Here is a 16,577-nt window from a genome sequence, read left to right as displayed (position 1 = left end):
ACTAGCAATCAATATTGCTGATAGTTATAAGTGTAATAAGCATGCACAATCTCGATTAAATGGGCCAAATTAGTATATTTTTTTTGCTACAATTAGAAAAAAAAAATTGCGTGATATTTGCCGAGACCTCCTCTCTCCAACGTAAGATTAGATGAGATTTTACTCGACCCCCTCCCCTCTTAAACATGACGTAATATATGAACGCCCTCTAACTTCGTATGCGGTATGGCTAGATCTGCAGATTTAATAATCGCGATAATTTCATATCTTATTATTTCACTCGTCCTTGTTTTATAAGTGGTTGCTATACCATATTAATTATATTGTTTCACGTTAGTCGTTACTACTACATAGTAGCCGATTAATCGATGGCGTACACAAATATTTCTATGGTTTTACTAAAAAAGTATTTAAATACGAATAAGTGTCTTTCTGATCGAAATTACAGCATGGGCGGGTTGAACCCCTAGCGGTGCCCTCAGACTAAAAGAAAATATACGACATTTTAAGCTTATTTTCAAGCAGATTTAAAATACTCGTCTTGAATAATTGCTATTATTAAGTACTAGCTGTGCCCCTGACTACGTGCGAATGTTTTAGAGTGACCTTGACCAAATAAAGAAATAATATTCATTAACGTAGCCCAAAAAAGACAACGACTTCAAAAATGACGAATTTCCATACCCACTTTCGTCCCCTGTTTATTTTCCTCCTTTAAGGGTAACATTTTTACAAACTTTGAATGTCATATTTATTCATATTCAATCAATAGACTAAAAAATAAGTTTCATTATTCTGGCATTAATAATGACAATGCTTCCATACAATATTTTGTCTCCCTTACAACTCCACTTTCATTGCATTAAAAAGTAGCTTATGTTCTTTTTCCTGGTCTAAACTTACCTTACCTTACCTTAACCGATTAAATAAGGTGCACAATGCACCTTATTTAATCGGTTCAGTAGTTCCGACTTGAAAGCAAAACAGACAGACAGAGTTACTTTCGCATTTATAATATAAGTAAGGATTGATTTTGTGAATGGGCATTGTTTAATCGACGTGGCCTAACATTGTGGCGTATAAACATGAGTTGTCATGTGACATACAAACAAACAATGATCTAATTGACATTGTGCGACACAATTACGTCGTAGGTATAAACAATTAGTAATTAATTTGTTAAGAATTGTTTTCTAAAGGCATGCAGTACTCTCAGCTATATTTTTATATGCAGAAATGATTTTTACAGCGTTATATTCTTTTTTAAATATAATTATAATTTATAAAAAAACTCTCTCTTTCCTAACAATGACAGTTTTCATACGTATAATATTTTTTAAAATCAGCTACGTATAAACTACAATAATACTTAATTTTTGCACTATAGTTTTTAATGTATAAAACATTAAAAACTAAATTAAAATGTTGTTTATTTATGTCTAGTATTAGTTTAGTAAAACACACTAAACTCTTCATACATAAAAATATCTTGCGACGTTCTATGTCCGCGATGGAATCCTAAATTAATGAACCTATTTTGATGAAATTTTATATGTATAAAAGAATAGGTGTTTTTATACCCATTAGTGGCCTCTGTCGAAACCGAAATTCTTTGTTTTTGACATAATTTACGACTATTATTTATTTTATTTTCTTTATGATTGGATATTAAAAAATACATACAATCCTAAATTTACACCCTTTTATCATTAATCCCCATTTTTTAATAGCGATATTAATTTAGATGGCAAAACGTTTGATGGGACAGCTGGTGTTCTATATATTGCTCATTTAGGTTTATATAGCAGTCCAAGATTGTTTCTTTACTGTATCAAAGTTATAATTGGCTATTAATTAGTATGTGCCTATATAGGTATTGAGATTAGATAGTAAAACAACTGAATGAGTATTTAAATTGTTTGTTTATAATAAAATTAGTTTAATGTACTAATACATTTTTGTAATGACGGTAATAATAATAAATCACACATTGTACACACTACACACTCAAGTCTAGTTTCAATGTCACATTAAAAACATATTAATACTAAACTGTTCAACATTAAGTATTACTTCTATTTTAATATAGACTCGGTGACTACGCAATGTGTATCAGTCGGGAAAAATCAAGCGAGACTGAGGCGAAAGGAAAATGTGACCATTAAATTAAAATGAATTTCAGATTCATAAAATGTTCGCTGAAAATAGTTTACGATCTACCAACGTTACCATGGCATGCGATCGGTGACTGGAGCCAAGAAACTTCTTGTGATATTACTTAACTTGTGATATTAACTAAATAATTATCATGTGACTTTATATGACGAAACTTTATGTGTAAAGTAACAAAGTGCCTTAGCTCGTCTAACGTTTAATATTTTTCTAAAACTTTTGTATGAAGCAATAAAGGCACATGCTGTTCAATGGATACCGAAATAAAAGACAATACGAATGTTAAAGTCAAGAAGAACGGACGTAAAAATGAGAAAAAGAAAAAAATGGTTAAGCCAGATACAGACGTGACTGTCGAAGAAGTATGTCGACAGACGGCAAATCTGGCAGAAGAGGAAGACAGTGCCTCTGCTACTTCTACTGATAGCGAAGATTTAGTAAACGCTATCAACTACAACACCATCACATCGTTAGCAGCTTTAAAAGATATAATACAAGGAGACAATAATGATACCCCAGAGACTGATAGTTTTTTTCAACATTACTTTATGAATCATTGTAATAACCTTTCAAGTCGTAATACGACTACAAATTCGCCGTTCCCTTTTCCTGAGAGACGACGATTGTCTCAATGTCGCGAAGAAGACGAAGATGACGAAAAGAAAGACAGTGATAAGAAAGTAGAGGAAAGTCTTTCTGGATCTTCTGAGGACAGGACTGGACTTCCAGCATATAGTGTGAGTGCAATGATAAAAGATAGGATATTGAATGACTATGGAAACGAACAAATTGAGTCTATCGAGAAAAAATTACTTCCTAAGTCTATTCAAGAGCAAGAACCACCGAAGAGAACAGTGATGGGTGCACGTCACAAGTTTCTCGTGACCACAACGGGGCCCACTCCTGCAGAGCCGGTTGAGCGAGCTTTGCGTTCCCAAGCACATACTGCACACACTGTTCATTTTGGAACTAAAGGTGCTGAAGAACAGCGACCGAGTGTAAGATCTATTTTTCAAGGACAGAATCTCCATCGAGCGAAAAATTATTTCGACAGTAGTTTAATAGAAATTAGGTCTACAGTAGATGGCGTACCTGCAAGTGTAGAAGATATTTGGGTTAAAAGAACAGATGAGAAGAATGTAAGTGTCTCGATATATAACACAGGTTCATATAGCCGTCTATAATATGATGTGCTAACTGTAAATTTATAAAAATATTGTATATGTACAATTGTGCATATTTAAATGTTAAACTTAACAAAATGATAATATTTTGAAATATTATTATTTGCAGGAACTTTTACGAGAAGTATTAGGAATAACGTCTGCCGATAACGACAATGGTCACTTACAAGCCAATGAACCTGTTGACGAGAAAAATGAAGCTCCGACTCGGGTGCGCTCTGGGACCTGGGGTTCGCAGGCAACCAGTAAAGAAAAAGAAGTACCGAAGAGTGTACAACCGCGGAAGGAAAAAGAAGTGCAAAGAAGTAACGACGACAGACGGCAGAAGCGAGGTGAGTGATATGTAGTACCTATATAAATATTTATTGTTGATTAATACATTGTTGTAATATGGAGCAAGTATTTATCAGAATTATGGATTGGTGGCGTAGGTCATCGCGCTATAGTTTATATACAAAGATAATCATATAATAGGCATAACAAGATAACCGTCAATTAATTTTTCACTTTCAATTCTTAAACGAGCAGCTTTTGTATGAATATCCACAGTAATATCATTGTTCATATTACTAAACTAAACGTTTGGAAATTTAATTTTAATCGTAAAAATGAAGACTATACTTTCAAGACAGTTTATAGACATATTATCTTCTATTATATCAGAGTGCCCGTCGTTCACCCGCCTGAAATTTATAACCTATATGTTATTCTGATATTTAAGCTATATTAATATAAAGTTTTATTAGAATCTGTTCGTACTCACAAACTTTCGCGTTTATAATATTTATAATATGATATAATATTATGTACTCGTATATTAAAACTAGCTGTAACCCGCGACTAGTCTACTTTTACGTCTAAAATTTCATTATGATCTGTTAAGCCTTGATGAGGTAAAAACAGACAGAAGCTTTCTTATTTATATGATTAACATATAGTAATATATAATAGCTAATTCTATTGCCAAATATACTAAAAGAAATAGATACGGTGTTATATATTGGAAATATAGTTCTAGTGTAGCATAGTTTTACAATATTTGCCTGAGTACGAAGCCGGAAACTCAATCTTCTAATGATGCACTTGTTTTATAAATGCGTAAATACATAAAATATATCTTATATATAAAATTCTCGTGTCACAGTTTTCGTTCCCATACTCCTCCGAAACGGCTTGACCGATTCTTATGAAATTTTGTGAGCGTATTGAGTAGGTCTAATCGAAAGAGAATCGGCCAACATCTATTTTTCATCCCCCTAAATGTTAGGGATAGTCCACTCCTAAATTTTAGTTTATTTTTTAGACAAAATTTTTATTTCCTATTTTTTTATAGCGTTATTAATTTATATGGCAAATCAACGTTTGCTGGGACGGCTAGGTATATATAAAAATAACATATATAAATATGAACTATTTCATATATAAATAATGTAAATATGTATATCTGTGTCATCTATATAAATATATAATAAACACCTAGTGAAACACAACTAGCCCTACGAAAACTTCTGCTGTATCAAATCGCAGCTGAAGTCAATATGTTAATAAGAAAGAAGAATATCAGTGAAACAAATAAAATTAAAAAAATATAGTATATTTGCCAGAGAGTACGAGTATGTATGTATTATTTGAGTCTTGTTTGCGAGATCTGGCGACTTGCCAACGTATCTAGACTTAAGGGTGGATACACTGTTGATCTATCGGGATAAAATTTATTTTGATTACCACTACATTTGACGGGCCACCTGACGGAAAGTGTTTACAGGTGAGCAGGTCTGATCATGAACTGGTCCATAAATATCGCAGATACAACATATGTTGAAATTGTAAATTTTATCTATAAGCATATTATAAAATTGTGGAATCACCTTCTAATAATCAGGGCCGGATTTCACCTATTAGAGCCCCTGGACACATCAGGATAATGGGGCCCCTATGACTATAGTAATACAGCACTATTTTGTTAGAATAGACAAAGTCGTTTTTGAACAGGACTCTTCAAAGATGTAGATGTATGGAGATGCCCTACCTTCAAAACAAAACAGGCAAAAATAATTTTAAAAGTCGTTATGTGATGAGGGATTGAAATTCTTGCTAGACATTTATAAAAAAAAAACGAACAAATTGACCATTAATGGAGTAGGGACTAGACTGGACTAGGGGGCCCCGATCTATCGCGAGGAGCCCTGGGCACGTGCCCAGTGGGGAAGAGGGGGCTGGCAACAATGGTATTTCTGAACCGATATGGTATTGGAATATTCAAGAAAAGAGCTTATTCTCTCTTAAAATGCCGGCAACACATTTGTAATCTACCAAATTTCATTTAAATCGGTTCAGTAGTTTTGGCGTGAATACGAGACGGACAGAGTTACTTTAGTGTAAATTCTAAAGTATATTAGTAAGGATAGTAAGGAAGTAAGGATTAAGTATGCGTGTGATATATCTGTTATATTCTCATAATTTAAGTATTTATTCAATAAGTTAGAAACATAATTTCTTAAAGAAAATCAACAACAACAACTTTACTTAACATTACGTTTGTATTAATATTTGTAAAAATAACTGTGAATTGGCATTCACGCAGTCTAAAACCGTAGCACATTATAATAAAGTAGTTTTTGGAGCAGTTAAAAAATGTCCGAAATAAAACAATTCGAGTTGTTTATCACCGTTTAGTAAATTGGATATATAATACAGGATTTCGTTATTTGAAAACATTGACTACATTAGAGCAGTATCTATTATGTTTAATTATAAAAATTGAAATAATTATTAATGATAATTACAATGGGAATAATAAATTAATTACTTAAAATGGTTTTACAATAGATTTTGTGCTGAATGGTATAGGATATACTTATGGTTAATTATAATATAACAATATACAACGGATGATTATAAGCAGTGATGTTATGGATATGAAATTTCGGTTACGGATAGGTTTCGGATATAGGAACGATTATTATACCGGATACGAATGGGAATATGAAATTATTTCGGATTATCCGTTAGTTTCAGATAATTTCGGTTACGGATATTAATATTTTGAGGAATTTTAAAAGTAAAATATAAATAACTAATACAATGGTTACATAATGTGTCCTTAATTTGGGTGCGCCCCTATCCGATATTATCCGACACTTATTTCGGATTCGGTTACGGTTACGGATATTTTTTCATATCAGATATCGGATTGATTCGGTTACGGTTACAAAATAAATGACTTAAATAAAAGCCGTTTGAGAGGAGTATGGTAACTAACATTGTGACACGAGAATTTTATATATAAATCTTATATATAAAATTCTACATTAAATACTACATTAAAATTATTTCTGAACTTCCAATATTTCGAAGGTTTTAAATGCATTCTGGTTACGAGATCTGGATGTAAATAATTCTTTTGATAGAATAGAATAGAAAATTATTTATTCAAATAAACTTAATTTAAGCACTTTTGAATAGTCAACATTTTTTTTAAATCTACCGCTTATTCGGAAAGCTGTCTCATCACAAGAAGAATAAGCAAAAGATATTTCTAAAGACCGAATAATTCTTACTACCGGCCATATACTACTAGCTATACCTGCGACTTAGTCCGCGTGGAATATAACGTTATTTTCCTAAAATAAAAGTAGCCTAAGTTACTCCTTATTACATCAGCTATGTGTTAGTAATGGTCCCGATGGCCAGAAATTTCATATACAAATACATATTCATGTAATATCATTAAGATTAAGATTACTACTAGATATATAATTAGGTCGTAACATATTATACCTATAGTTGTAATTTACTCACTGCAGTTTACTTCAATGGAAGAACCAGTTTAGTACAGTACAGTTTACAAACAAACAGTCAATGGAATCTCCCATTTTTAGATTAGTAAAGTGTGCAGCACATAACTCAGCACACAAAGTCTGTTTATGACGTGATAAGAAATGATACGTCGATGCAGCAGTACATGATTTCTATTCCTTTTTCCAATTACACTCCACATGAATTGCGTCGTTGTATTCCATTGGGCTCTTTAAAATATGATCGAGAGCAGTGATGGCTGGCTCATCCGTCATACTCGTAAACGATTGCTGCTTGTAGGGACTGGTCTGCTCTTATCACTACAACTGATTTAATCTTATTGTCTATTTATATTTGACCCTAATAAATTACTGCTGGTTGGTAGTTTGTATTCACACGTCTCGACTTGTAAATGTAAACTTACAAGGATTAATTAAATGAGCAACACACAAGTTTCTTGCTCGTTCTTCTTGTGATGAGACTTTCCGAACGTGCGATTGAAAAATGATTATCAAAAGTGCTTAAATTAAGTTTATTTGAATAAATTATTTTCTATTCTATTCTAGAATAATAGATAGGACATCGTTGATTTACAAATTTGCATCGTGATCTAATATTAAGATGAATAGAACTAGCAATGGAATGACCACAATCCAATTGCATTAACGCTTGCTGATGCACAAACGATGGTGATTTTAATTAATCTGCAATAGGTATGAATGTACTAGAGGAATCTGACTGTATGTAATGCATAATGCATAACGTTTCTACGCTCAAATATGTTTCCATTGCTATTCGCGATTGATCCGTTGACGATACTTCTAAAAACTTGAAAGTAACGTATTTAATTATTGTAGAAGGGTTGTGTAAATGTATAAGAACGACTTAAAAAGCTTTATGCTTCGTTTGTTATAAGCAAATATACTTTAATTCTATTCAGTCAATGTTTAAAGAGACTTTAAAAGGCTAGGAAACCTGATATTCATATTCTTAGGGGATACAGACAATCTGATAGTTAGGGTCTTGCGAAATTCTCACGGAGATTGCCGCGGGTGAAGCCGTGGAAAAAATGTTATTTGGGTTACTATTTGTTGCTAAATACTTAAAGAAAGATAGTAGTCGTAGTCTATCAAAAAATATTGCACGAAGATTTGTTATGCCGTTTATTAAATAAGATTTGTTGAAATTAGTGACCTATGACAACTAAGATTTATGAAATTACTAGACTAGCTGTATCCGCGTGGAATTTAACTTTATTTTTCTAAAATAAAAGTAGCCTAAGTTACTCCTTATTACATCAGCTAATAAAAGTCCCGTCAAGAGTCAAATGTAAAAATAAAAAAAGTCAAAGTCGGTCCATCCGTTTCAGAGATTAGCTGGAACAAAAAGACATAGACAGAGAGACATAAATTGTAAAAAAATGATATTTTGGTGTATGTACCGTATTTATAAGCAAGTAGTACAAAACGGTTATTTCAATATTACAAACAGACACTCAAATTTTATTTATTTGTATATATTATACATACACGTAATGTTTCATTGACAGTCATCCTGACCTATTTTTTCTAAGCATAGATCAACATTTCAAATGCGTCGGGAATGAAATCGATTTATAAACGCTGGTAAACATGTGTACCTGAAAAAAGGGGACAACATAAATTATACATTAGTATATCTGGAACGTTCCATGTTAAATTATTTTGGTGGTAAAGAAATCTATTGAGCTAGTCTGCCTTAACCTTTGGGAGCAGTGTCTAAAAAACAGTGGTTTGCTGCTGAAAAAAAATCCCTTGGAGTGCTGCTTTGCGTATGGGCTATGCACACACACTACGTTACTCGAACCATTTTATCTGTATATATGTATTATATTGTATTTTGTTGACTGACCAATATATATGTATCTACTATTTTATTTATGTTGTTAATATTACAGTGTTTGTGTGTGTGTTAACGTAAATTAAAATATTATCTATTTATCTATCTAGTATAGTTTACAAAGTGCCAGCCCGTAATTAAATTGGTTTAAGTACAAGGATATGGATTTTAAGAGTTAAGTTAGAGAAAAGTTGTATGGAATGGACTGACATCAAGGTCAGGCAGTCCAGTCTGTACTGATTCCGATCCAATGAAATTGGATTACACTTATTCAAACTTTTTATACTCTGCAATTACCAGTAACCTATTACTTTCATCTTTCGTGATTAAATAATAATAATAATCTCAGGACAATTTACACAGCGCCATCTAGACCCAAGTTAAGCTAGTTAAAGCTTGTGTTATGGCTACTAGATAACTGATACATATAAATAGATATTTTTTTTGTAAATACATACATATTATACATAGAAAACATCCGGGCCGATACAAACAATCATACTCATGAATACAAATGTTTGTGCCGTGCGAGGAATCGAACCCGCGACCATCGCACCGCTAGACCACCCAGGTCGTCCCTATTATCATACATTGTTATTGTCAAACTAGTCAGCACAAAAATTGATTATATACCAGTCTGAACTTGCAGACAGTGAGTAAGCAGATTTAGTATATATGTAACTGTAGACGTGGTAAGCAGGGCAAATGAGGCCAAAAACAGGAAGGCTAGAGTACTTCCTTTGCAAATCTCTGTTTACTGTTAAGTACAAATACCTTTTCAAGTCTAATGAGACTTGAAAAGGTTATTTATACTTAATTTACGAAGTAAAGGAATAATTATGTTTATGGGGAATGCAATGTCTGTATACTAAATTAATTTGTAGTCCTTCTGCCTTGAGTTAAGGCTGACTTAACTCAAGGCAGAAGATATATTATAATATTAATTAATATTATATATATATATAATGAAATATATATTTCAAGCGCGCACAGCTAGTAAATAATATTTATGACTATAATGTTTTAATGTCCTAGTAAACCAAAATCAGCTGGAGAAATTGCAACAGGATCAAGGTGACGATGTTCAAACGACATATGTATTTGCCGATATAGAATGGTTTTTAAATTATTATTTATACATACCTACATTCGTTATAAAAAATACACTATTAATATTTATAGTTTACTAGTTTTTGCCCGCGGCTTCGCTCGCGTTAATATATCCCCTTTGGGGTGGAATCTCTCTGGAATCAAAATCCTTTCTTAGGGGATGCCTACGTCATAGTATATATTGATTTATGCCTGCGAAGTCTCAACCCGATCGGGTTAAAATTCACAATGTTTCATCCCCTATTTTATCCCCTTGGGGGTAGAATTAATCAAAATCCTTTCTTAGCGGATGCCTACGTTATAACATCTACCTGCATGTCAAATTTCAGCCTCATCCGTCCAGTGGTTTGGGCTGTGCGTTGATAGATCATTATGTCAATCACCTTTGAGTTATATATATATATATATATAGATTACCTTCCCTGTTGCCATAGTACATTATATCTTATATTCGTTGCTGAAAACAAACTAACAACAACAACTAAAGCAAATACTCGTAGAAGACGCATTCCAGACAATGTAGTTATAATATGGTTGTTTAAAAATAATAAATAACCCTCGATATATAATAATATATATATATATATATATATATAAATAATAATTAATATCCGCCGTATAGTCCCACGGTAAGCAAAGCTTGTGTTATGAGTATTAGACAACTGATATATATATATATATATACGAAAAAATATATATCCTATGTATTTCATAGGATACTGATACTGAGCTGTCCCGGCCTTTAGCCTTAAAATAAAAAATAAAATTTATGAGTGGACTACCCTTAACATTTAGGGGGATGAAAAATAGATGTTGGCCGATTCTCAGATCTACTCAATACGCTCACAAAATTTCATGAGAATCGGTCAAGCCGTTTCGGAAGAGTATGGGAACGAAAATTGTGACACGAGAATTTTATAAATAAGATATATTTTTTCGTAAATACATACATATTATACATAGAATACACCCAGACCGATATAAACAATCACCCAATACCCATGAATACAAATGTGAAAACATTCGAGTTCCGCAAGTTGTGTGAGTTGCGCAACCGTTCGAGGAATCGAACCAGCGACAATCAATCGGTAAAGAGCTGTGCTAAACAGCTAGACCACCGAGACCGTCAGAATAACACGTAGACATTTTTGTTTCAACCTTATACAAATGTTTAGTGTGTCTTTATCACCAAGCGAATGTGTTAATAGATATGTGTACATAAGCGGAGTCAATGTATACTCTATGTGTATCATATCAGCTAGATTTGTATTGTATGACCATAAATATAAATGATATGATTCATTGCTGCTTATAGTCCTTAATCGTTAATAATCGTCCGCGTGGAATTTAACTTTATTTTTCTAAAATAAAAGTAACCTAAGTTACTCCTTATTACATCAGCTACCTATCAATGAAAGTCCCGTCAAAATCGGTCCAGCCATTTCAGGGATTAGCCGGAACAAACAGACAGACAGAGAGACAAAAATTGTGAAAAATGTTATTTCGGTGTATGTACCGTATTTATATTCATATGTATGTAGTAAAAAACGGTTATTTAAATATTACAAACAGACTTTCCAATCTTATTTATATGTATGTATGTATGTATTTTTATTGTACACGATATTCTTTATTTGAACCATGACAACTATATCAAGTCAAACATTGTTACTATTATTTTTTTTTATTCATAGACTATTTTCTAGTAGTCTATGAGTCTATTTTCTAATTTAAATACAAAAAGTTGATCACATTAGTTCGAAGTTTGTACGAATTGTCGGTTTGTGTGTCTTTTGTTAAAATTTGTCGCAACGGCCGTGGTTTGATTTTGAACCGTATATATTTATATTATAACCCGATCGGATTTTAGTTTACTTTGGATGCAATTGCTCAAACAAATAACGCCTCACGTTTGTTATTATTTCGACACAAACAAAATTGCACTTTATTATTTGCAATTAAAGTTTGTATTCAAAAAACATTAAAGTTATACGAAGTCTAAGTAATATATATATATATATATATATATATATATGTCACTAAAGATTATTATTATTCAAAATACAAAATATCTTTATTCATGTAGGTCTATTACAGACTCATATGATATGTCAAACCTACCGTCAGTTCGGAATGATTTCGATATATGAAGAAATGACAAGAAACTTAACTCGTATTCTTTTCAAATAAATGTTGTACATGTTTAAAATAATACAGATTCATCATTCATTTAAATTCAAATTTGGGAGAATAGAGTGACCAGCATATGCTATTTGTAAGAAGCACTATTTATGATGGACGACTGAGGCTTTGAAGCCGGCTACCGCAAGGGAAACTCCAAGTAGCGCCTGTGGATAATTGGATTTTTCTACAATAATGATGTGAATTCTAACATATTGCAAAAACAAAAAGTATAGTCAGTGATCGTAACCTGAACAGACCAGTCCCCACAAGTAGCATCCGTTCACGAGTATGACGGATGAGTATTAATATAGTAAGCGTGCTATATCTGAAGCCCGTTTGACGTTAGTTTGTTAGGCATTATCTAATTCCTATTATGGACAAGTTTTTTTGTAACTACTATGATGGCAAACAAGCATACGGCCCATCTGATGGTAAATGGTTACCGTAGCCTATGGACGCCTGAAGCACCAGGGGTGTCACGTGCGCGTTGCTGACCCTTAAGAAACCTTAATATACCCTTCTTGAAAAACCCCATGCTGTAGTCTCGTGAGAAAACCTCGGCAGGAAGTTCATTCCACAACCTAAGTGTACGCGGGAGGAAGCTCCTCTAATATTAAAATAAGATTATTAATAGGAGTGACTATTTTTCTATCTGTATGTTACCTTTTCACTAAACTGTTGAACGGATTTGGATGAAAATTTCCTATATATGCGATATTTTTGAGAGATTTGGAGCGGAAAGAATAGAAACAGAAATAGTAATAGTAGAGAAAAATTACTACGAAATAGTAAGAAATCGGAAAAGTAGGGAAAAATTTATAGAGTACACCAGAGAAATAATAGAAAAAGTAGCAAATACCAATAGCAAGTAAGCATATTTTACGTGACTATACAGTCGGGTAAAATAGAACAAGTGTAAAGTAAGAATAGCAAATAGAATAGAAATAGGAATAGAGGATAAGGAAATATAAAGAGGTAAATTAAAATGAAATAGCAATAAATTAGAAAGTTTTACAATAAGTCCGAAAATATAAACTATGGAATTAGTATATATATATATATAGATATATTAGAATAGTCCCTAAAAAAGTAAATTGACATCCGGGAAGAATGGAAAGGAAAAAAAAATATAATATAAAAAAAAATTAAAAAAAAATTAGATTATTAATAGGGAGTGTCTGTTTTTCTATCTGTATGTTACCTTTTCACTAAACTGTTGAACAGATTTTAATAAAAAAATCCTATATATGCTTCATAAAAATGGATGCTATCTTTTGTCCTAAAAGGCCAGTAGCGGTAATAGCTAGAACATAATATATTAGTAGAGTATTATTTCAAGGTTGCGGCTTGGTATCTCTAAGGATTAACCGCAACTGGTAAGGATAGGTAACCGTAACGTTCTATGACAATTCCCTTCACATGGAATCAGGATAATTTGTTGATTATCGAATGCCTCTTTCTTGTTATTGTCACATAAGTTTCTTGCGTGTAATAAATCTTCATTCCGAATGACAGTCGAATAAAAAATATTCAAAAGTGCTTATATTGAGTTTATTTGAATAAAGATTATTTCTATTTCTATAATATGAACCCAAAATGAAAATGATACTTTCATTGACGACCTCGGTGGTCTAGTGGTTTAGCACACCGCTTTACGTCCGATGGTTGCGGGTCGATTCCTCGCACGGCACAAACATTTGTATTTATGAGTATGAATGTTTGTATCGGTCTGGGTGTTTTCTATGTATAATATGTATGTATTTACGAAAAAAAATTATATCTATGAATTTGTATCAGTTGTCTAGTATCCATAACACAAGCTTTAGCTAGCTTAACTTGGGACTAGATGGCGCTGTGTGAATTGTCCTGAGATTATTATTATTGTGTCAAAGTTCAAACATCCTTATTCGGTGTCATCTCGTGACATAATCTTTATAATACAAGTATATTTCGAGGAAGAAGATTGTTAGTAATGTGGACTGCTGATCTTATTGCTAGCAATATACCATGTCAGGTTGACCTCCACGCGGTTCCCCCTGGAAACCATCGTGATAAATTCATGGTGAATTTGTCACGATGGGCTAACTGACCTGACCTCATGTTCATCTTATCCTCCACTGGTGCCCGCCAGCGTAACCCGCTAGCGCAGGCGGGGCCACCATTCCATTATCATCCAAAAAAAAAAAATTAACTACAAGCATATATGATTCTTTTTTCTTACACTATACAGTAATTTTGCCTTTTCTTAACAAACGTAATAGAAAAGGAAATACACTAGTTATTATCCTGATCAATGATATGCCTGCGAAGAAAGTAGCGGGTAAAAGTTATAGTTTACAATATGACCAGTACAATGATCGGTGATGGATTTGGCTATTAGCTGTAACAAGATATTTACGGAATAATAATGCGAATCAAGCCAACTGTTATAGAGTTTGGTCTGCCTACATGTTCATGTTACAATGCTAATTGCATTTCTACGAAAGGGCAGCACGAAATGCAATATTAATCCGGCGAACTGTTGATATGCCAAAACACAAATTCAAGCTTCGTTAAATCTTAAATCAATCATCAAATAGGTGCGAACACTGGAGCAATAAGGTTCACTGATACTGTGCTTCACAACAAGAATTCCAAGAACGCACGTCTGTTTTATAAAAAAAAAAACAGGCGGACTCGAAAGTATACTTTTTTTTTTATTCTATTTATGTTAGCTTACTAATTAGTATTTATTAACGGCCAGCTATTTATATGTATAGTGGGGCTTAAACAATAATTTAACCCTTTCATTTAATAATATACACCTATTTATTGAAGCTGCTGTTATCAATTGTATACTCTCAGTAGACAGTGTCTTGTCATTCAATGCAATAATATTAAATTATCATGCGTTAATTATTACTTGCACTAGGTATGTGATAATATTTATTCGTTACAGTGTTGTATAATTTTATGATTATGTTAATATTTAACTGTGTCAGTTGATTGCCGTAATAACTATAATACTGTTGTTGTTGCAAAGAATTTGCAATTAAGCAAATACAACCCATCAAAATTAGGTATGTACCCATTTTCGATAATTCTGTATTGAATTTAGAATGTCATAGTAATATTAAATAACGTTTTGCAATGAGGACGTAAAGTAGAGTTTTACGAGAGAATTGGGTGATATGGGAAAAAATGTTATTGCCAGAAACTTTTGCGTTAGTGACTAAAAGATATACTTGAAATTGAATTGAATGAAAAGAAAATTATAGTTTGCAGAAATGTTTAGTTGTGTGTTAGTTTGAATGATATTTTGTATACCATCCAAATCCTAATAAATTATTAATATGATGAATTTATACAAGAGAAACTAGCGGCATCTAATATTTTGACTCCAATTTATTGTTGTGTAATCTCTTTTAATGTATAATTTGTTTTTATATTATCATATTAATATAGTTTATGTATTATGTTATAGTATATTATGTATTTTGTCAAAGGGCAGAGTCGTTTAAAGATATAACTAACAATTTACCTATTTAAGTTCATATATATATACGGCGCGTAATGCATCAGTCGATTACTTAGTATAGACCTGCAAATATGTGTACAGACTGGCTGCGTTAATATATTTGTTACATATAAACTGATTAATCAAAACTTTGATACGACAACACTAAATTTATTGGTCATCTGATTAATATACATTTCTACGGATCAGCCATAGTTGTTTCTACATAATTGTCATTAAAGATCCTTGACTATGAAATGTATTCGTAGTAACAGAAACAGTGTTAATGAAGGATTGCTCCCAATTCCAGAACAACGTTTGGATGTTGCGATAACTCGCAGCACGCAGTCGGTTGGCGAGAGGAAGAGGCGGAGCTCTGCAGACGAGGGGCAGACACATCCCATGTATCAGCAGACCATACACGGTAAGCTCATATTTAAATAGGTTATGTGGAACTAGAATACATCTGTCTGTATGTGAACTAGAATACATCTGTCTGTATGTGAACTAGAATACATCTGTCTATAGACGACACCAGTTACTGGTGGATTTTTTATGTATAATAATGGAATGGTGCACCCGCCTGCGCTAGCGATACGGTACGACCGAGGATGATAGTGGCATAAGGTCAGGTCAGACAGCCCATGCTGACAAATTCACCAAGAATTTATTACGATGGTTTCAAGAGAACCGCGTGGAGGTCACCCTGACAAGGTACATTGCATTCAGTCCACATTATTAATAATGCCCTTCCC

The 16,577-nt window shown here is 32.8% G+C and overlaps 1 protein-coding gene across 1 annotated transcript in view; it reads left to right on the top strand.

Moving 5' to 3' along the window:
- The window catches only part of LOC131853046 (uncharacterized), a 150,719-nt gene that overhangs the window by 15,685 nt on the left and 118,457 nt on the right, over nt 1-16,577 (top strand). The window contains exons 2-4 of the mRNA XM_059203839.1: nt 2,183-3,311; nt 3,466-3,688; nt 16,133-16,246. Coding sequence (XP_059059822.1) covers nt 2,424-3,311; nt 3,466-3,688; nt 16,133-16,246 — 1,225 coding nt within the window. The 5' untranslated portion in view covers nt 2,183-2,423. The remainder of the gene's footprint in view (nt 1-2,182; nt 3,312-3,465; nt 3,689-16,132; nt 16,247-16,577) is intronic.

Source organism: Achroia grisella, unplaced genomic scaffold (assembly GCF_030625045.1).
Source record: "Achroia grisella isolate CSIRO2021 unplaced genomic scaffold, CSIRO_AGI_Agris_v1 utg874, whole genome shotgun sequence".
Classification (NCBI taxonomy): Eukaryota; Metazoa; Arthropoda; class Insecta; order Lepidoptera; family Pyralidae; genus Achroia; species Achroia grisella.
Note: the sequence above shows the minus strand (reverse complement) of the source record. Positions and strands in the feature narration are given on the sequence as shown.